The sequence below is a fragment of the Aspergillus aculeatinus genome, assembly GCF_003184765.1.
Source record: "Aspergillus aculeatinus CBS 121060 unplaced genomic scaffold BO66scaffold_31, whole genome shotgun sequence".
NCBI lineage: Eukaryota > Fungi > Ascomycota > Eurotiomycetes > Eurotiales > Aspergillaceae > Aspergillus > Aspergillus aculeatinus.
The window spans coordinates 182926-203765 of NW_020291500.1; the positions used below are offsets into that span (position 1 = coordinate 182926).

The 20840-nt window shown below is 50.9% G+C and overlaps 7 protein-coding genes across 7 annotated transcripts; 3 read left to right on the forward strand and 4 right to left on the reverse strand.

The window, feature by feature from the left end:
* Nucleotides 1-193: 193 nt before the first annotated feature.
* On the reverse strand, nt 194-668 carry BO66DRAFT_118188 (uncharacterized protein). The gene has a single exon (XM_025641884.1). The coding sequence runs from the start codon at nt 504-506 to the stop codon at nt 237-239; it is 270 nt and encodes an 89-aa protein (XP_025502776.1). The 5' UTR covers nt 507-668; the 3' UTR covers nt 194-236.
* On the reverse strand, nt 305-2155 carry BO66DRAFT_352077 (Rab geranylgeranyltransferase subunit beta BET2). Its single transcript, XM_025644766.1, has 5 exons — nt 1741-2155; nt 1388-1673; nt 880-1331; nt 707-831; nt 305-644 (listed from the first exon to the last, which is right to left on the reverse strand). Exons 1-5 carry the CDS (start codon nt 1837-1839, stop codon nt 602-604), a joined length of 1005 nt encoding a protein of 334 aa, XP_025502777.1. The 5' UTR covers nt 1840-2155; the 3' UTR covers nt 305-601.
* Nucleotides 2156-5763: 3608 nt separating this feature from the next.
* Nucleotides 5764-8327, forward strand: BO66DRAFT_118210 (putative Rho GTPase activator (Bem2)). The gene is made up of 5 exons (XM_025641885.1): nt 5764-5851; nt 5954-6613; nt 6673-7339; nt 7391-7485; nt 7541-8327. The coding sequence occupies exons 2-5, from the start codon at nt 6085-6087 to the stop codon at nt 8191-8193; spliced, it is 1944 nt and encodes a 647-aa protein (XP_025502778.1). The 5' UTR covers nt 5764-5851; nt 5954-6084; the 3' UTR covers nt 8194-8327.
* A 578-nt stretch (nt 8328-8905) lies between these two features.
* BO66DRAFT_472355 (ribosome biogenesis protein RRS1) lies at nt 8906-10028 on the reverse strand. The gene is made up of 2 exons (XM_025652941.1): nt 9867-10028; nt 8906-9783 (listed from the first exon to the last, which is right to left on the reverse strand). Exons 1-2 carry the CDS (start codon nt 9920-9922, stop codon nt 9183-9185), a joined length of 657 nt encoding a protein of 218 aa, XP_025502779.1. The 5' UTR covers nt 9923-10028; the 3' UTR covers nt 8906-9182.
* A 176-nt stretch (nt 10029-10204) lies between these two features.
* Nucleotides 10205-12341, forward strand: BO66DRAFT_472356 (mitochondrial 37S ribosomal protein mS29). The gene is made up of 2 exons (XM_025652942.1): nt 10205-10966; nt 11024-12341. Exons 1-2 carry the CDS (start codon nt 10327-10329, stop codon nt 11902-11904), a joined length of 1521 nt encoding a protein of 506 aa, XP_025502780.1. The 5' UTR covers nt 10205-10326; the 3' UTR covers nt 11905-12341.
* A 464-nt stretch (nt 12342-12805) lies between these two features.
* BO66DRAFT_280640 (uncharacterized protein) lies at nt 12806-15190 on the reverse strand (the record flags this gene model as incomplete). Its single annotated transcript, XM_025643061.1, has 1 exon — nt 12806-15190. A coding segment is annotated over one exon (2385 nt), but the record flags the coding sequence as incomplete, so codon positions are not given.
* A 711-nt stretch (nt 15191-15901) lies between these two features.
* BO66DRAFT_352086 (uncharacterized protein) lies at nt 15902-19866 on the forward strand (the record flags this gene model as incomplete). Its single annotated transcript, XM_025644767.1, has 3 exons — nt 15902-16469; nt 16561-16963; nt 17048-19866. Coding segments are annotated over exons 1-3 (3522 nt in total), but the record flags the coding sequence as incomplete, so codon positions are not given.
* Between the last annotated feature and the right edge of the window lie 974 nt (nt 19867-20840).

Sequence of the window (20840 nt, forward strand, 5' to 3'; positions counted from 1 at the left end):
ATATAGAAAGACTGGACCTGACAGAATAGCGTGGGAAGGTCAAGACCACTGACGTGAGGACGGCAGATAGCACAGGCACACCTGAGGACCTTCCTTCCCTGCGATGACACTCGTGCCTACCTACCATTGTTATTGTTGTTGTCATCTTAGCCGACGACAATTGAAGAAGGAACTAACCGCCACGGACCATAGAGGGTGGTTAGTAGTAAGGTTGTCAGTCGCCTTGGAAGGCCGCTCTAGCTGTTGGGAGGGTTTACTAGGGACATAGACTGACACCTCCGTGACCGGAATGAGGCATATTGTTGACGCAAGGATATCGTAATGCATAAAATGGCACATCCTAACATATTGACTATCAATATAAATCTACTACTTGTACTCCGTAATTCGGATACATATGTGCCACTGCGTCTTAACGGCCGCTTAACAGGCCATTGTAGAGGGGTGAAGCGGAAATAAGTCGCAGTGCCTGTCTTTCTTCTCCTGCCTTGTATCCCATTATCCATTGAGAAAAGAAAAAATGGGTTATTAGATGGCAGGAGGTAGTACTACGAAAGGTATCGATGGATGAAGCCACAACGTCACAAACAAGGAGAGCTGATTACGGGGCGAGGCATCTCGTCGTTATACTCTTCGGCATACAACTAGTCAACTCGTCAGCATGGTGTCCCTTTAAAAAAGGGACTTGTCTCAATGAGTCACTTACTAGACTGGATCTACTTCCTGCAGACCATCGAATTTAAGAAGGCTCAGGCCGGCGACACCGAAACAAGTATGGAAGACATCGACCATACTACCGGGTCTATCACCAATACCTCCAGCATCCAAGTCCTATGGCGGATTAGTCAATACCCAGCGAGACATAGAAGGGGATATTACCTGGCAGCGCAAAATGAAAGCAGCAAGCTTGCTGCCGTCGATCCAATGCAGTCTGTCTATCATTGCCAAACTAGCACCAACCCACCAGCTATAGCAAGCATCTGGCAGCTTTTCAGGACGCCCATTAAGACCTCCATTATCCACCTGTCTCTCGCTCAGCCAGCCGCCCAGGCGGTCCCTGTTCACCAAGTCTAACCGCCCGGCAATCGCTAGAGCGCCAACACAAGTAAAAACTTGGCCAGCATGGGTCTCGGTTCCTGGTCGTATACCATAGCCACCGTCCAGGTTTTCACACTTTTTGACGTACTCCACCGCTTTGGAGACGTCAACCAAGTGAAGAAGTCCCAGAAGCGACAAGGCATTGAATGCACCGTACAGAAAACGGGTGTCTTGTTCGCCCCACTCATCTCCCTGGAATGCACCAGATTCCTGATCCTGTAATCCTGCAATGACTGCGCATGTTTAGTAAAGCTTTGTAGATGAAGACCCAGGTGAAGTCATATCGTACAAGAGCCAATTTTCTCCTTGCCTCCTAGGCCACGCTTCTCTAATTCGTCCACGGCATCTAGTGTGACGAGAAGCTGCACGGCTGACACTGTGTACAGCATGTGTGCATCATGGCCTGGAGCAGCTCCAAATCCCCCATTCTCTCGTTGGCATGAGAGGACGAAATCGATGGTCTCTTGACGAGGCAATGCCTCTGGAGATCCCATGAGATGCAGAGCTGTCAACCCCCAATAAACCCCATTGAGGCGAAGGTGCTCCGTGAGCCAATATTCCAGCTCGTCCCTCCTCTAGCATCATCTGTCAACCGCCTTCCCTACCGTATGGGGAGCTATGGTTGGAATAAGAGCAACGCACGCTATCCAGTTTTTTGACGTATTCCACGTGTTTCTGAACGCAAAGTTGCTGGTTGAGCAGATGGCCAACGGCCTTCCCCGGATCTGAAACCAAGGACATGTGTGAGAAACGGGAGATACAGCAACCGGGGCCTGGCAAAGACACCCTTCTAGAGTTGAAGTAAGAGTTAGTATATGAGATCAGCTTAATTGCAAGACCCTCGATCAAATCGACTGAGGGGCAAGAAAAGCTTTTCCGGGATGTGAACAGGACTTGACGTCGTAACTATAATGCCCGCCACAGCGGAGATCAAATGAAACAGTTGTAAGGGACAACTTGAGATGCCACCTGGACGTCTGGTGGCTTGAGGATAAGAGAACACAGGAAGACAAGATTCCAGTGCACTCGATCCTCGATGCACACAAGTGAACTTGCCGGAGACTTGACAAAGGAAAAACCTTTGGCAGGGATGTGTGCCGGAAGTCGGAAACCGAGAGGGCTTTGTGTCACGTGGGATGATGCCCACTGAAAGCAGCCGTTGGAGCATCCTTAGTAAGATGGCGGGGCTGATGTTTCAGCCCGGCGTCTACTAAAGGTACTAGTCTAAGGCGGGATCGTCATGGACCGTGGACAGCGGTGTGTGACCGTGTGAAACCCCTGAGAGCCAAATGGCAGTTGCCCCTGGGTCCCTGCTCCTCCCAGTGGCTCTCGCCTGCATTACTACTCTGTCTCCTTGATCTCTTCATGCGTATGCAAAGACAAGCATTAGAGCAACCACTTAACTGCTATCCTCCGTCACCTGCATTAACTACAACTCGCTGGGAAGTGTTATAGTTGATTGACATACATACATACATACATACATACATACATACATTTTGTACCTCTCAAAGTACCTGCGTATAAGTGTATCTCCTGTACTCTAGTACATCGGTTGCGGTATATATGCCTTGATGGTGCTGCCTTGCCGCTCTGATTAGTATGACAAATAGTTATTTGCAGCCATTGATCAAGAGGTGCTGTATGGTCTAAGTGGGGTTGACCTACGGAATATTCTACTCGTGTAGTATCTAGTGAATTCTCCAATTGCTCGGTAACCTAGACAAGGTAGAAGTACGGATACACTCATCTATACTACACCGTAGTGGTCCTTCTTACTCGTACTCATGTACTATCTTCGCATGGGTGCACAGCCGCAGGCGGCTCCCACGTGTATCGTACTGTACAGGATGTAGACACTTGGTGTAGGGACAGACTGAGTCTTGTACTTATTTGCAAATGGTGAGGGCATCCGCAACACACAAGCGAGATCACGCATCCCCACTTACGTGTAGGTGGTTCTGTGGAGTGCTAATGTCAGAGTAATCAATGCTTAGCGCAAAAATGATCACAGTAAATTGAGAGCTTGCAATCCATCCTCAAGAAGCGTTTTATTTCCAGTAACTGTCCTGGAAACTATGTTTCTTCCTTGTTGCGATTGAATGGGATGCATAATGGGTACTGGGTAGTGACTTGGTACCTGCAACAAGCGGGGCAGGATAGGACCGTTTCTCCCATGGTTCGCTTGCTGGTTGCATGCCTTCTCTATGTATCGCTGATTTCCCAACACCCCACCAGTTGTATCATAGTGTATGACTTGAACCATGGTAACGAGTTCTTAGAACAAAGAATAGAAGAGAAATTATTGAGACAAATAGTTGTAGTGGGATGGCCATAGGGTTCCCTGAGCAAACGCAGAGACCAGTTGAACAACCTTAGATGAGCAATGGTATACAATGAAGTGGATCATGCAGCATCAGGACTGAGAAGTATATTTGGAAATTTTCACCTAGCTAGGTCGGACAGTTCCGTACGGTAGGTGCTATGATTCTAAATGTAAGTAGAATATTATAGTGTGCACTGCGCTCGTCAAAGATATAGAGTGCTTCTTAGGAGGGAAGGCCATGCGTTTTCAGGAACATGCTCCAGGCTCCAGGCTCCAGGCTTAAGTTTTTCTTTGCTTTTCTCTCTCTCTCTTTTTTTTTCATCTGGGACTTTCCGAGGTGAACAAAGTCGTCGACGAGGCCGGGGGTGTATTTGATTTGCCCCCCGGGTCAGTGGAAACCCTGTTAAGCAGCAGCTGGTGGTTGGTTAGGTTTAATGGGGAGTCTCTGCATCATCCCGCTGGTCCAAGGCACCGTGGACCAAACTAGTACCTTCCAGTCCCGATCATGGCAGCCACTCACCGTTCCCGCCCCGATCTTTCGGTGTGAAATTCAGTCCCCATTCGGTTGGATGGAGGCTGTAGCCCCGTACAACGGTGTAGGTAACGGAGTACTACTTCCCCTATACTGTTGATGCACGCGCACACACATTGTTCAATTCCAATACTATCAGACCGATAGACCGTGCACCTAAGAGAAAACGTTTGATCGACTTGTTCCGGGGTGAAGAAATCGGCAATGCTTTATCCGGCAATTACCAACAAGAACTATTATTGTTCTTGTTGTTCTTGTTGTTATGTTCACCATGCTAGTACTAGTATACGTGCACAGTACAGTACCCATCCTTTTCCAGTCAAAAATGGAGAAAAGAAAAGAATGGCAATCGATTATGGTTGTAGGAGTAGAAATTGGAACAATCAGTACGTGGTGGACCAACGTCATCCTCCCGTTTCCACCCTCCCCTCCCCCAGCCACGAGTCCTTTTCCTTTTCCATAATCAATCTCTCCCTCCCAAATTTTCGGACCACCAGCTCTTTTCCAGTTCCTGGCTTAACTGACACTCGTTCTTTGGTTAAGATCTAATCTGCTAAGGCTTGGTTTTATTGCCATCCCATCCCATTAGCCAGGAACAAGTTCTGACAGTAAAAGCTCGAGCGACAAAAGCACATTAGCCCAGCCTTACCTGGTTTTCTCTTTAGTATTTTTATACCGTCTTCTTATTCCGTGTCTTAAATTCTTTTTTTTTCTATTATTTATTATTTTGTTTTATCACTACGACGGGCCGACTACTATTCGTCTTCCTTTGACCGGCCCCAAAGCGTCCGTCTGTGCACTAACCAGATAGGCTTTCCATAAATCCATAAGCACTCTGAAGCCACGCAGTAACTATTTTGGAGCCTTGCAACGCCATCTCCACTGCTGATTATCCCCCCCCCTTAAAAAACGGAGGCTTCTTAGCCTGACACACAGCCGCGCTTGCATAACGCTCTGTCAAGGAATGTGTCGTCGCTGCGACACTCGAGTCCGAGCACCTACAGCACCGTGCGGGAATCATTCACTTCTTGTGTCTCTTTGATCTACCTCAAAACACAGCGTCTTCGAAATTACTCATCGGACGAGCTAGTCTTTGTTTCTTCCCCGACTTCTCTTTGCCAATCTTCGAACCGTCCTCGTCGTTGGTTTCAGTTCTTGTTCGCTCGCCCGGGTTCCCCTTGGTACACCCACCCACCGCCCTCTTCAGCACCGCTCAGACACACACAAACCAACGGTCTTAGGCGAGCGTGGATTTTCCTCAGCGGCCACCACGGGTTTCCCTCAAGTGCAGCAGTGTGGATCGGGTCCCCGACCATTATAGTTGCAGGGGAGAAGAGGATTAACTGGAGGGGTATCAGCGTCTAATATGAGGGGCGATTCAGCTAGGTATGTGTGGTGACGGACAACTTTCTTTCCACCCTTTCGCGCGGTTTGCCTTGCTGGTCAATGTCGCTTCTCTCTTTATGTCTTCATCTCGGCCTCCCTGCTGCGCATCTTATCCCCGATGGGAACGCGTTGCTTTGTCGTATCGCCGCATCGCCGCATCTATCGCTTCTCGTGTGACAATGACACCGTTCTCTATCTCTTTCAGCATTATTCGTTGAACAAAGCTTCTCCTATCCTCGGTTCCACTAACGACCATGCAATTCCATTTTAGACCCAATTGCTCAATCTGACTTCCAAGCACCTTCTCGGCTTACTCCTCGTGTTTTCAGCTAGCTCAATAATTTAGGAGAGATTGGCGAAGGCTGGTTCCCTTCCGATCCTTTCAACGCGACAACCTCAGCCTGCCCATTCTATAAACCCGAACCATCAATACCGCCCATTCGTGAAGAGGGAAAAGCAAGGAGACATATGTTTATATCGCCGGACGGTGGTTAGCGCTACCCAAACAAGTAAGCGAGCCCTGGAATCCCGCTTGCGATCAGTGGGTTGGCGCCTCAAATAGATCCCATATCCTAATATCAGAGTGAGTTGCTGACATAGGTACCTTGCAGTTAGGTCGTTTTCTTCCTCGAGACACCGCCTTCCCATCATCCTTTGGTGATTCCATCTTCACAATCGATCGATAGAATATACTCGATACCCCTCACTCGAGCACGCATCTAGCTCGTGACAAACAACTAAAATGCCGTCGAGGCAGTCCACTGTTCCCAATTTAGATCTTAGCCCTTCCACCCTGCAGGGAAATGCGAAGATCTCGTCTCCACTGACGCCCGGCGCCCAAAGCTCCGACGGACCGAGTCCCCTGACACCCCATTCTCCCAAGTCTTCATCGAGTTCGCCATTTTTCAAGGGGGCAACAATAAGACCAGTCACACAAGAGTCCAATAACCACAACAACCACAGCAGCCCTACGTCTACCGGTCCTGCTACTGCGGAACCCGCTACCCCAGGCCTTACAGCCATTCCTCAGTATCCTCCTTCTCCGAGGGATTCTCCCAAGCACTCCCGGGACCCATCCCGCTCCTTCTTCGCCAATCTCAAGGCGCCCAAGGTGTCGCATAGGGCTCAGAGGTCAGACGGTTCTGGTGATTCAGGGAGTAACCCAAAGAGCCGTGGCAGTTCTAGGGATCGCAAAACACAGATCTCAACAAAGCAATACGAATCGACCCCTGACCTGCCGGGCACCATTGAGCGCGCAGCCCAACAAGAACGTGTGTACAAATCCAATGCGCTTAGCTTTTATAACTATAGCTGACAAATTGATCCTTAGGTGGCAATCACCCAGAGGAGAAGATATCACAGCCGACAGACGCGAAAAAAATACTTGCGGAGGCGGAAGCGGCCAGTGCAGCTCGGAAGAATAAACCGCGCTTTGCAAATCTACTCTCTCGTTCCCGTTCGATCAGGCTAGACGAGTCTTCTATGAACAGGATAGCGAACAGACGACCGTCCACTAGTCTCATGAGGTTGGAGGAGTGCAGCAAGCGGGAGGCTCACGAGCCCCCCAAAGCATCACGTCATGATCGTGGTATAAGGACTGCCGGCAACCCCACAGCACGCAGTTACACCTCCGACCGACCTGCAGAATATCACAACGGCTCTGTACGCAGTAATAAAAATTATGGCGCATCCATAGTTCCGTCTGCGTCGCTGAGTCAGGTTTCCGGCGCATCGGCTACACTCTTCAATAATTTGAAGCAGTCCTCCAGTGGTGCAGCAGACCGCATTGGCAAAGCTGGGAAAGGGTTCTTCGGGAAAATTACTCGCAGCGGCAGCACCAATGAGCGCGAGTTGTTCAATGACGACAACTACGTCTGCACCGTGATCAACCTGCCCTTAATACAGCAAGCGCGTCGGACCCGGATAGCGAAAAGGCTCGAAGATTGTCGGGATAAGACAGAATTTTGGATGCCTGCTTTGCCCTATCGCTGCATTGAGTGAGTTTGGAAAGTGTCCATTGATGAACTTAGCTGCTAACGTGACTTCAGTTACCTCAATTTTAAGGGCTGCGAGGAAGAAGGGCTATATCGTGTGCCAGGTAGCGGCAAGGAAGTGAAACACTGGCAACGGAGATTTGACACAGGCATGCGCACTTAGACTACATTTGCGGTCTGCTTGGATGCTAACTCATGAAACAGAATACGATATCAACCTCTTTGATGTACCGAACCTGTACGACATCAATACGATTGGGTCAATGTTTAAGGCTTGGCTCCGTGAACTTCCCGATGAACTGTTTCCTAAGGAGACTCAGGCTATGATTGCCGAGAAATGTGAGGGCGCAACAACAGCCCCGCAATTGCTGAAGGACGAGCTCTCCAAATTGCCGCCGTATAACTATTATCTTCTCTTCGCCATAACATGTCACCTCAACCTGCTCCATTCCTACGTGGAGCAAAATAAGATGGACTATCGAAATCTGTGCATCTGTTTCCAGCCTTGTATGAAAATCGATGCTTTCTGTTTCCATTTCCTTGTTTGCGATTGGAAAAACTGCTGGCAAGGTTGCTGGACAGAGAAAGAGTACCTCCAGCTCGAGAAGGACATGGATGAGAAGGAAAATTTCTCTTCCCCCCATGACGGGATGTCCTATTCAATCCAACACTCGTCAATCAATGATGAAAGGGCCGTGTCTTCTGGGAGCAGCCAGCCTGCATTTGAGGAAGAAGCGCCACATCCGGAGACGCCCAAGGTCCGCAAACACAGGCCTAAGAATATCGAGACTGCGCATACTAGGAGCGTTTCCCAGCTTCCTGAACTTGGACCCCCTCTTTCTCCCATTCAAATATGAACGACGCATCTTCTGAAGTTTGAGATGAAGAGGCGAAATTCTCTCCTACACTCTGATTGTTTGACCGACTAGGCTGCGCCAGAAGTCGCACTTTCTCTCTCTGCTTTTGATTATCGAAGGGATTCAAACCTGTCAATGGCATCATGTGCTGCCTCTCGGACTGGTTCCGCAGGTAATGCATTATGACTAAGGCTATATACTTCGGATCTAGGCGTCTAATCTTCATCAATCTCGCTTTCAACGTCGATACATACATGATTTCCAGCATATGCCCTTCTCTAGTCTTGCGTTGTCCTTCGAACTTGCAGTTTGTTTGTCTTTTTTCGCCATCCCAATCATCTTGAGCCTATCTCATACTGCATGCCTGGCGCTTCTGGAGTCGTTTATCATTATACAGTCTTATTGCTCTTTTTGTACAGAGTTTGGAGTATCGTTGGGTAACCTTTTGCTTCATCTTGTTTTTAGCCCTGGTGACATCTTTCTATTACATTTTGGCATGCATGTATCTTTCTTTTTTCCTGGTTTGCCCTATATGGATTCCCCATTACAGCTCCATTGAATGCTTTTTTGACCTAAATTTGGCAAATTTGCCTTTTTTTTCTCACTTTTTCTCTGTATTATTCCTCGCTGCGCCTTGAGGATTTGTATTGCTTTGATCCATTGCTGTAATATAGACCACATCGGCGGGCGGCTGCAAGTTAAATTGAAAGACCTCTTATGAAAAGTTGTCTTGTATTATAGGCCCTCAACGAAACTTCGAATGACTTAAATGGTACTTGAATACTACCAAAGCGTAAATGTAATATTGCTTTTCTGGGCCTACCAATGATAATGTGCATACGTAGGCAAGTTGACATTCAAGACCAGCAGACCAGCGACTCCGACCGAACGCCCTATAAGGAAAGCCCCCGTTAAATGATGCAAATGAGGGATTATCTCCAACAACACAACCACGGCTTCTCAAAACGCACTTGTCATTCCTGACTGGCTTAACCGCCGCCAGACTTTCTCGACTTGCGCTCATTCGACCGCATCTTCCTCTCATTGCGCCGTATCCTGTCCTTGCGTTCGGCGCGCGAGATTCCACGGATAGAGCTTCCCTTGGCAGCGGCTTCTTCTTCCTTCTTCCAATCCTTCTCGTTCACCTCCACCAACCAATCATCCTCGTTCTTGTTCTTTCCCTTGTAGCCCCAGCGAGGCACCCACTCACCCTTCTCCTCATCGTACACGAGCTTCTTGCGGCGCTCCTTGTCTGCCAAAGCCGCACCAGGCTTGCTGCTGAATTTGCCAATACCCTTCTTGCGTGCGAACAACTCCCACTTGGTCGGCGGCTTGGGCGTCGGCAGGGGCTTGTGACGGGGAAGAGCAGTGGCGGGTGCGGGAAGAGTGAGAAGTACACCCTGTTGTGAAGAGTTGATGGGGCAGGTTGTCAAGAGCTGGTTGAGGAGAGACTGTGTGCCGTCGCGGGCGGTGGCCTTCAGGGTAGTTTCCAGCGGCTCGGAGCGGGAGATTTCGAGGGGATTGGGATCATTGACAAGCAAGTGACCGAGATCAAAAGTGTACGGAGTGGGCTTGGAGACAGTAATAGGACTGAGGCGATGGGATAGTCAGCACATGTACTGTATGTTAATTTTGTCACGTTCCGGGGAGGCGCATTTATAGATCTGACTTACAGTCTTTCCGGCTTCGACTTGGTGGCAGAAGCTGCCTGGGTAGCAGTGGTCGCCATTGGTACTAATTCGGTGACGACACGGCCACTTGTAACTGAATTCACACTCGAATCAAGATTGAGAAGAAAGGACAGTATCTGGACGTCCAAGCGTGCTGGACTAGTGATAGCGCGGGGGAAAAAAAATTAAAGGAAAAAAAACGACGGGCGGTGAAACCGGGTCCGCTGCTGCTATGTTACACCGCCTTCTACAAACAGGCTGCCATTGCACTAATCCCAAAGGGGCACTTAGAGGAAGTTCCTTAGTGTCGAGGTTCGAAAATGTGCCTCCGAATTTCCAATTCCAACTCCCATTGCCGTTGCGGCGAGTCTCCGGCGCAACCTCCGTTCCTTCTTTCACCACCGCACTCCTCCACTGACCGCTTAGACACTGGCCACGGTGCCAGTGTGCCATTCCACTCGCAATGGTATCCTCATTCTGCTGGAGTTGCCTGACGCGGCTCCCAACAGCGTCCCCCCGGCCCATGCTTCCGCCGACCTTGACAGCACAGCGAGTCGCGGCGTTCCACACGTCGAGTCCACTTATGGCAATGCCTCCGAAGAAGAAGGCACCTGGTCAACAACAGGGTCCGAAGCATCGTACAGCGACGACGTTCAAGATGAAGAAGAGAAAGGCCACTGACAGAGTGCGCCCTCCTCCCGTCGGGGAGCGGAGAGCGCTCCGGAAACGCATTGTCCTCAGCAACCCTAATGCCCTCGAAGTTGCAGACATGCAGGATATCTCTGCAGAAAACATGGTGGACTCTCGGCTTCGTGGATCCATTCTTGGCTTGCCCGTGCCCATGCTGGATCAATTGAGAGCTGTTCAGGCCTTCAAGCCCAAACAAGGCTGGTCTATCTTTCGCCGGCCCGGCACCGTGACGAGACGGGAAACCCTCGAACTTGGACGGTTGATCGATGGTATCTCCGATAAACCTGAGGACAAGGGCAAGGTAGTCAAGAGAATCGTCACTGGACCCCGAGGTACCGGAAAGACAGTTCACCTCCTTCAGGCCATGTCGATGGCCTTCACCAAGGAATGGGTTGTTGTGACTGTTCCCGAATGTATGCTTGACCCCTCTTGATGTACCATGCCACAAATCACTAACCTAAGGCTTTTAGGTCAGGACTTGGTTTTGGCCAACACTAGCTACGCACCCCTTTCGGAGAAGAACCCCAACGTATATGTTCAAAACCAGGCCACTGCCGCTCTCTTGTCCCGCACTGTGACGGCCAACCAGAAAGTTCTCTCTAAGTTGAAGGTCTCTCGTGAACATCCTGCCCTCAAGTCTCCCCTGAAGCGCGACACGACACTCGAGGCTCTCGCCAACCTTGGGATTCAAGACCCTGCCTCCGCCTGGCCCGTCTTCCAAGCCTTGTGGACTGAGCTCACGGCTACATCCCCCGCCCCTGGCTTCGAGAAGGACTTCGCCTCTCGTCCTCCTATGCTCGTCGCCGTCGACGGCTTGGCCCACTGGATGAAGGAGACCAAATACCGCACTGCCAAGTACGAGCTCATTCACGCTCATGACCTTGTTTTCGTCCAGCACTTCCTCTCTCTGCTGAAGCCCGGCAACAATCAGCAGTCCGTTCTGCCCAACGGTGGTATCCTACTCTACGCCACCTCCGCCTCCAACAGCCCTAGTATCTACAGTCTTGATGTTGCCCTCGAGCGGGTGGCCGCTCGCCAAAACCGCGTGTATCCTTCCAGCCCGGACTACCCCATGCCCACCGCCTTCAGTCATCCTGACGAGCGTGTGCTTGCTGCGTTTGAGTCTCCCAAGTCCTCCGTTCCCACGGAGGGAACCCTGACGCTTCAGACCCTTGCCGGTATCTCTCGCGAAGAAGCCCGGGGCTTCATGGAGTACTTCGCGCGCAGCGGTCTTCTGAGACAGCAGGTTAGTGAAGAATGGGTCAATGAGAAGTGGACTCTGGCTGGTGGCGGTGTGATCGGCGAGCTTGAGAAGCTGGGAAGACGTCTCACGGTGCCTGTCCAGGTTTAAAGATTGTTCAGTGAACGATTAGCAGGGAGGGGAGCTTGAGACGCCCAGTATTCATCGCTCCCTCGGGATACTTACCACTGACATATCTTGTCATACGGAGCGATTTATGTATGTGTTTGCTAAGTTTCATGCTGGTTTTCCCTTTTCTAGCCCATCCTCACACCCATCGGCCTGTGATGCTCTGGATAGACTACCAAGGTCTTTTTCCCATGGGGTCGTTGTTATACGGCTTTCTAAAGATAAACACTGTATTCTATATGATTGGGTTTCATTTGTGTCTGGCTTGTTTTTCTTCTTCTTGTGTGTGCATATAATGGAATTTCGTTTTGACCAAAAAGCATGCTCGCCTTTGCGTGGTGGGTGTTAATTCATACTTGTGTACGGAGCACTTCGTGGCTATTCAAGTTTGTATACTTACATCAGATGAGGAGGAACAGATGACGACACAATTTATAAGTTAACAGAACAAATACAGCAAAACATCATCGGCAATAGTGCGGTAGCAAACCAAAGAAAGGGTACGGCACACGGTAGTCAAGACATGTTGAGATGAATACACGAGGAGACCAGTTCATACTTTCGATGGCTATAATTTGAGCGTGGCCTGATAACGACAGTTCTTGACCGATATGTCCGACTCACGCTCACTGAGTAGCTCCCTGGATAGTCTCTCCCTGCACTCCTTGGGCCCCGGAAGGATCTTGCTGTTTGCCCAAAGCATTTCCACCCTGAGCAGTTCCACCCTGAGCAGTTCCAACCTCCGTCAACTGGACTCGTCTTCAGAAGAATCATCTTCAGAAGAATTGTGCGGTCGGGGCCGAGAAGACTTAGTCCGCGCTTTTGATGGCCCTGTAGGAATATGGGGGTCGGGTGACGCAGGACCACCGGGTGCGGCATGTGTTGGCCCAGGACAGCTACATGGCTTACCCAGCACACGCTGTAGGACAGGTTCTCTCTCGTCTCTATCTCGATCGGAAATATACGAGATGCGGATCTCCTCCTCGGCCTTGATCGGTTTAGTCGCCCATACGAGCAACCGATTGGGGATCTCCGTGTCATATCCCCATTGCGCATTGCCGTTGTCCTTGCAGGCATGATCGAAGAAGCTGAATCCCGGAAACAGGTATAAAAACCGACAGGTGGGGTCGTACTTCTCGTACTTTTCGTCACCCCATCCCTTTTGTTGACTGGGTCTTGGGAACCCCCAGCCCTTCTTGATCTTGTCGTTTCGGTTGATCTTGACGCGTAGGCCCTGATCCCAAGGTACGGCGTTCACCAGGAGTTTCTGTAGCACCCGCTGGATCACCCAGGTATCGAAACTGAGGTCCCGGAATACGTCGACGCCCAGGGTCATCAGGATGTCAATGGGGACCTGGATGTTGGCGGCGAATGTAAAGGGGAAGCTCTGGTTGGCCCAGTCCGCGCGGCCTTCGAGGGCGAAGAGCTCGTCGATCTCGTGTGCGTGAAGAGTCGGGTTTGTCTTCCGTCTGAGAAGGGTTATGTCGAGGACTTCCCGGAGCAGGAGGCTTAAAACGGTGCCATGCATCTCGTTGGAATGTGAGAGCCACGTTTCTTTATCCTTGAATCTGTAGACGATAGGTCGCATGGCGTCGTGGAGCCATTCCCAATCCTTCCCACATGCACGGAAATGGTATCGTCTCCGAGCGTTCTCAGCGCAGGTTTCGTCGCCGTCTTCTCCTCGAGCAGGGCAGAATATAATAGGTGGGTCACTGTCGATACAGCCGCATGCTTCTCTGGTGGTTTTGTTTTTCGGGTTAGCCCTTCTCGCCTGGCTGAGCTCATCTATCTGCCTACGCTGCTCATTGGAAGTGATCATTCTTCGGCAGTTATCACAATCGAGTATCCTCGCGGAGACGTGGTCTGGGGGAAGTGGCGGTCGTTTGATGGTAAGGTGGCCCCGGGCTGAAGGTATTTCGACCCAGATGAGTTCATCTTTGGCGATGTCTTCGGTCGCCAACATCATATACCTTTGCTCTCTTTCCATCGCGATCCTGCACTTCTTCCAGGGAAGGCTGGCATTCTTGGTGACGAATAACTCGTTTGCCTTTTCCGCAAAGCCTTCCCCTTCGCCGGTCTTGGGCAATCTCACCGTATCATCTGCTTCATAGGGATATGGTCTGTCTCCATAGCTCCACCCACTACGTCGCTCGTGATACAGAGTATTGCGAGCGTAGTCATTGGTCAACTTCCAATTGCACGTCGAAGATTTTTCTATCTTCTTGAAAACCTCAGGGCGCCGTTTGGACGGTAGCGTATCGCGATCATTCATGATAACCTTGTCCACAAGGTCCTGCTCGAAGTGCGGTTGATCATTCCACCCTCGAAGAGCCATGAGACTGAGACAGATAATATTCTGAAGTGCCTTGCGCATGGTTGGAATAAAGTAGTTGATTCCATTGCCACGGCGCCGCAAGCGAATCTCATCTTGCACTCCGCCGACCTCAATATGCTGCTCAATCGCATGCCAGACCAGAGTATAGAGGCCAGGTTGGACGTTTCGTCTTAAAGGATTGACTAACACCTCAAGTAGGAGCTGGGCTCGATATGCGTCCCCAATGGCAAGGTCAACCATGGCGTGTCGGTAGTGGCAATAAGCTCGACCCATCCAGTACACAGGGTTGTATGGGCTTCGGAGGATGGCGCAAGTGTACAGGTCAACTGTACGTGCTGTCTCATCCTCTGAGATGTTGATCGCGAACAGGCGACTGATGTCTGTCCTTTCAGCTCCCCAACGGGAGAGGTCACTGCGCCGCAGGGCCCGATAACACTCCGGCCCTGCTGTCTGGTATGCTTCAAGACGCTGGCGCAGTACAGCCACTGTACCCTTGGGATCGAGGCCCCTCTCAACAAGAGCCTCTTTGAGTTGGTCAGATTTCATGGACTGGGTCGCCTTGGGTGCAAAGAATGTCCACCGGATAATCTCGTCATCGTCCTGGGACCTTTCGTCCTTTGGGAAGATGTCATGGAACTGCCACGAGTGATTCGTCCATGCTGTCCCCTGATCATTGGGGTTAACCGGGGCGAGATGTTGACGCATCAGGTCGTTGTAAATGTTACGTGCTAGGGCATGCATCTGGTCCGCAGCCCTCTCCTCGTCATCGACTGGGCGCAAGAATGGCCTCTCCCCTGCAGTATTGTGGTCTGCTTGAATCGCCGAGTCTGCGCGAAACCAGAAGCGGTGGGCAATACGGGCATCGTTCTGGTTCACGTGCGGTCCCCATTCGACCTCATCGTACAAGTTGGGCCTCGGGGGCAGCGGCAGCGGCAGTATCGCGTTATTAGGGGGACGCTGCAGATGATAGTCAGGAGGGATTTTGTTGTCCGACATGGTGCAATTGCTGGTTCTCTCCCAGGTACTGTGCTCGAGAGACGATAAGAGTCTTCTGGAAATGAAATTTCGGGTTGATAGAAGAGAACTACGCGTTTGCTCCAACGCTTGTTGGGTGTGTTGACCTTTTTAGACATGGTGGTAGGGCTACGACTTCGCGCGACTTCGAGCAACAAAGAACGCAAAGGGCACAAAGGAAGACAAAGCATGTAAACTGCGGGGAATGAGCTCGTAAGGCTCACCAGCCACTAATGATTTGGAAGTGGTCCATGTTTAAGAAAATGTCCCTCCGAGACAGCATCGCGCGCGTAAACAAAGGACGGAAAAGAACCTTGGAACCTCTGCCTCTGCCCGTGCTCATATTTCAGGTGGTCCTTAGACTCTTGGGCAATGAAGGTGTGCGCTCAGCCTGAGCTGTCTACCATGTAAGAACGAGGCGAAATAAAGTGGTATGCTTTTCGTTCGCATTATCCGAAGGCTTGAAAAGGAGAGAAGTAGAAGAAGAGGGTAGTGGATGGAGAATAAGTGAAGTCGGCACGGTATTGTAGGTATTGCAGTGGGTGTTCGGCACCGCCTCGCTCGGCTCTCCTTCCGACTCTTCTTCTCCCCCTCCCCCATCCATACGCCGAAGGGTTCGATAAAATAATACCAAGACCGCAGATAAACTGGGTCACCCGGGAAAGGGGGTACAGTACAGCTCAGCTTGCTTCCTATTAAGTTGATCTCGTGCCACCCAAAGTCAGCAGGACAATCATCCATCCATCTGTTTCTTCTGTTCCTCGTGCTTCTCTTAGATCAGCCAGCCACTTCTCTTCTTCCCGCTCTGTCATTCTTTTTCGCCTCACTGTTCTTGAGGGAGAGGATCTACTTCGCACAGGCGAACTTCTCTGTTGAAAACACAAAAATTGATAAGGAGATGTACGGGTCGAATACAGGGCCTTCACAACCAGAATGGCGCCTCACGTCGGCCACTACTACTCCAAGTACTGCGACGTCGCACATTCCCCCGCAGCCGTCATGGCAGGCAAACCCCCCTCTTCCGGCTCGCCCAACACTTAATCAGGCTGGATCGCGACCGAATGCCAGTTCTCCTGTGGTGAAGAACGCGGGCGCAAATGTCTCTCCAACCTCCAATATGGCAGGAATGGACCCAACTTCATGGGGAGTGAAATACAACAGGCAGCAGTTTCAGGCCCCGAGCCCCCCACCACTCCCGGTAAGTGTACTAGAGTACAGTACACTGTATACACATACACCTGGCAGTATTACCAGAATTTGGGGGCTTTCGTAACTGACAAACTCCCCAGCCGCGACCTCCAAGCACGACACAGTCCCATTCTATCCAGACGAATTCTTCCGCCGGTGGCTCGCTGGATGTCAAAAGGCCTTCGTCGGCAACTCCAGTGCAGGCAGCTCAAGATGCATCGAATCCATATCCGCAATGGAGCGCGCCTCCATTTGCATCCCATCAACAGACTGATTTCGCACCAACCCAGGCCCCGCCACCACCTCCTATTCCTTTCGGTTACCAGGGCGTTGTTTCTCAGCCCGGCGGCCAAACGCAGAATCATTTACAACCTCCACCATATTCTAGCGCCGTCTTCAATCAACCTCATGATTCTCCCGTACAGCAGCCCAGCCCACCAGCACCAATTCAAGCCCATCTCGTAGGGCTTCCAGCGCCTGATTCAGGACTGCCTCCACTTACAAGTCCACAGCAATCCCATTCATCACATGTCATTGGACATCCAGAAACCCGGTCTCCGTGGGTTCATGAAACAACCACTAGCATAGCCCCTGAATTGCTACCTGTCGCCGCGCCTCCGGTACCACCCAAAACCAATCCCTTTTCAATTGCTACTAGCGCCTCCGCTCTTAGCCCTGGTACTCCTTCTGCCTGGGAGCATCTATCGCCGACGCCAGGAAACATTGACGACGTTGCGGCCTCAGCTCCCAAGCGTGAACACGCAAGCCCAGTGGGCTCGGGACCCCCCTCTCGCTTACCTGAAGCAAATTCAGCACCTCATAACTTCCCTAGTAGTTCCGCGCCACCTATATCGGACTTGCACACAGGGTATACCAACACGCAGTCGGATATTCATGATTCCCCCGTGAGTGTTGATACAGTACAGGACGATCACGAAACACCCCTCTCGCTTGGCATGAATGCCAGGGTGGATGGTACTGAGTCAATCCATAGCTCTATCTCTACTTCAGAAACCGTGGAGAGTATTGATGGTGTCATTGAAGCATGGACGCGCCCGCTTAAAACAAACTTAAAAAACCATGACCTAGACGATGACGCAAAATCAGAACATGCAGCGTGGAAAGAGAGCAAGACTGGTTTGAAAGGGACCGAAAGTAAGGCCGGTGAAGTCGAAGGAACATATCGGACAGCACTTGCGCCATTGGAACGGCCTGATCCCTTTAATGATCTTGATACCTGGTCTAAATCCTCCTTGGAACGATATGTGGCAATGCTACGGAAGGAGGCGACGGCAGATACCGATTCAGATCGATTTGAGATTTTTGCAAGTTTCATGGCCAAAGAGGCGAAGCTACGTGAAGTCTTGTATGGCATTGAGCCTCACTCAAAAAGTGCCAACCAGACAACGACGGGCACTTCTCCTTCAGCATCGGTGACACCAACTTCTCATGCAAACAGCAGCGAAATCGATCGTGTGTCCCCTCCTGTGGAATCTGGACTGTGCCCGGTGGAAGCTGAGGACTTTGCCGTACCTACTACTACTGCGGACGAACCAGGAGATGGCAGCTACAGTCCGGGTGGCCGACCAATCCTTAGGCTTCACACACCTGGCCCTGCAAGTATGAAAAGTTCCCCATCACACGCTGTTGCCCCTTCCGTTGGCGCACAGATGTCATCCCCAAGACCTGCCTCAGTACCGCCTACGATGATTGATCTTGCGGCACATAAGCAGGATCTCTCTCCACTTGCTACCAATCCTCCACAGCCGATTTACACGCCGTTCCGTTACACGGAGGGTCCTCAGAGAGGCTCAGATGCCCTCGTGTTTGATCGTCCGGCATATCAAGCTTATTCAGCCTTGCGTCAAGCATCTGCTGAAAGCGGGCGGGTGATGTCCAATGGCTTGCTTCCTGCATCAGAAGACCTCTCGTTCCCTGCAGAGACACCAAATCAAGCAGGGCAGGACGAAACATTCATCGGTCTCATCAGGGAGAAAAGTATTGCGTACCGAAAAACAGCTTCCCAGAAGTCGTCGACTCTCCCACCACTACCTGCCTCCCTGAGACAAGGCAGACTTCATGACCCCCTGGACGAATTACGCTCAATCGTGTCATCGTCACTGAGCAAAGAGTCTGTGAGCGGTATTGGAACTACCACGAAAATGGAGCCCAAGGGAACAACCAATGACTTCACTTACATTCACGAGGCGATAAATACCTGGGTTGCTTCGAATAAGTCTCGTAGGGACGCACTGGAGAAGAAACGTGTCCAACGTCAGGAAGAGTCCGAAAGACACATTGATGCCCTTTTCAACGCAAAGGAAATAGGGTATGCTGATATCAATGTCCTCGAGGAGGAATTCCGTCAGAAAGAGGCTCGCTGCCAGCTGGAGGAGGAGAGACAAGAACTGAACGACTTTATTGCACACGTTTTTGACCCGCTAGATAAACGATTGGAAGAGGAGGTCCTGGCATTGCAAACTGATTATGAAGCCGCTCTCGCCCAGCTTGACGACGGTGACAATACGATCCAGAGAACGGCAAATGACCATAGTCACGTGTCTAAGACAATGAAGACTGTCAATGAGATCTATCGTGACCTGGAGGTCCGCTATCAGAAGCGCCTCGAGATTGCTTTAGATCGCGAACGTCGACGAAAGAAAGCTGAGAGGCGGCCTCTTGTTTTTATGGGCGACTCGGCTGCCCTCAAACGGCTGGATCAGGAATTCGATCATATGGAGAAGCGCAATAAGCTGGAGGCTGCTCGGGAACGGGATGCTAGAGCCAATCGATTGATGGACTCTTTCGATGATGTTATCATGCATGGTCTAGGAGGAAACCAGAGGATTCTCGATGACATCACTGTAAAGGTATCACGAATCGATGCGGCAAGCCTTCGTTCTTCTCCTCTCTCAGAGAGTGAAATTGTGCAATTATTCAAATCAGTCAATCAGTTCATTGACTGCTTGCGCGAGGACTCCGAGTCCATACTCGAGAATTTCGGTGTCGCTGATGCAGTTCTCAACGACGCCGATTATGGTGTATCTGTTGCTGAGGCTCGATGCTCAGACGCTGAGACCGATGTTTTTCGTCAGCTAGAGGCTGAGAAACAGAAAGAAGATAAAAAGATCCAGGATGATCTAGAATCCAAGCTTGAGAGTGTTAGGGAAGGGCCAGCTCAGGTGGCCGCTAGCATCAAGGATCTTCTCCGTTCCCTCGGCCACGATAATGCCTCCGAACAATCGCCTGCTCTATTGCAGGAGCCTGTACAGCCACCGAAGAATGCTCGCTCACCGAGTCCCGGCTCCGCCACCAAGCCTGCCTCGGGCCAGCCTGTGGAAGACAACGAGCATCAAGAGCGACTTCGCAAGGCATTGGAGAATGCGAAGAAGAGAAACGCTGCAAGGAAGGTCACATGAGCATGAGCACAAGCTTGTTGTGTGTAGAATCAGCTTTATCCCAGTACATACATCATCGGTGTTTCTATCTAATATGTAATTCGACGTTCCGTGGAGCCTTAAGCTTCTTCCTTTTCATGTTCTCCCATCTTTCTACTGGGGCCGTGGGGGTATCCTAGTGTGGCGTTAGCCACATAATTTTAATGCCAATACGGGGACTGCGGCACAGTCAGAGAGAATGGTCTTCTGCTACGAAGTGTGGAGGTTTCAAGCTGAGGCTGTATGTACTGTATAACTGGAGATGCGCCGCACGCCATGTCGAGTGGCTGCGATGGGCCCAGCGGCACAGCGCAGCGATGGCACCACAACCACAAATCTTGAGTGCTTTGTTCGCGTATCGACCAACTCACCTCTCAGCCTGCCGCGACTGAAACAGTAGAGACGTCGACCGCAAACCCTGAGGCGCAGTCTTTGACAGGTTGCTACCAGTGGTGATCTACACCGGCCCACCTTGATATTTGGTCCGCAATACGAGGCACGGAGCGACCCAAGTCTTTTCGCAGCCAGTCGGTGTGGAACTGAAAAAATATACGTTGTGCCATATTGGTATTGTAGAGCTCAGGTAACCAATGGCTTCAAGGAAGAAAGCTGACTGGCAATATTGACAAGAAGTGTTGAAAATGCTCCGGGCAACTAATTTCAGCTGCGTCGGGATGAATTTCCGCTCATACAGTACCGAGACCCGTCTTCTTCTGCGGCGCAGAATCACCACTTGGAAGGCATGAATCCTGTGGCAGGGTTATCTAGTAGGCAAATAATCATCCAGTTGTGATTATCACTATTGCGGGCACTGCAATTGCAGTTTTATCTAATGAGTGCCAAGCGATAAGGACTGCTCAAGTCCCTGTGATTGTCACTGTGCCAGTTGGATGTCTGCACTGGCAGCAAAGAGTACCCGCTTTCGTCCCTGGTTCGGAGCAAAC

Bases quoted from the DNA above. Each gene is read 5' to 3' on its own strand.
- BO66DRAFT_118188 (XM_025641884.1), bottom strand. From the start codon at position 506: ATGGATAATGGGATACAAGGCAGGAGAAGAAAGACAGGCACTGCGACT.
- BO66DRAFT_352077 (XM_025644766.1), bottom strand. From the start codon at position 1,839: ATGTCCTTGGTTTCAGATCCGGGGAAGGCCGTTGGCCATCTGCTCAAC. The intron at 1,332-1,387 runs GTACGATATGAC...AAACATGCGCAG, and splicing joins CAAGGAGAAAATTGGCTCTT to TCATTGCAGGATTACAGGAT. The intron at 645-706 runs GTAAGTGACTCA...CGAGTTGACTAG, and splicing joins CAGGAAGTAGATCCAGTCTA to TTGTATGCCGAAGAGTATAA.
- BO66DRAFT_118210 (XM_025641885.1), top strand. From the start codon at position 6,085: ATGCCGTCGAGGCAGTCCACTGTTCCCAATTTAGATCTTAGCCCTTCC. The intron at 7,340-7,390 runs GTGAGTTTGGAA...ACGTGACTTCAG, and splicing joins TTGCCCTATCGCTGCATTGA to TTACCTCAATTTTAAGGGCT. The intron at 7,486-7,540 runs GCATGCGCACTT...CTCATGAAACAG, and splicing joins GCAACGGAGATTTGACACAG to AATACGATATCAACCTCTTT.
- BO66DRAFT_472355 (XM_025652941.1), bottom strand. From the start codon at position 9,922: ATGGCGACCACTGCTACCCAGGCAGCTTCTGCCACCAAGTCGAAGCCG. The intron at 9,784-9,866 runs GTAAGTCAGATC...CCATCGCCTCAG, and splicing joins AAGTCGAAGCCGGAAAGACT to TCCTATTACTGTCTCCAAGC.
- BO66DRAFT_472356 (XM_025652942.1), top strand. From the start codon at position 10,327: ATGGTATCCTCATTCTGCTGGAGTTGCCTGACGCGGCTCCCAACAGCG. The intron at 10,967-11,023 runs GTATGCTTGACC...TAAGGCTTTTAG, and splicing joins TGTTGTGACTGTTCCCGAAT to GTCAGGACTTGGTTTTGGCC.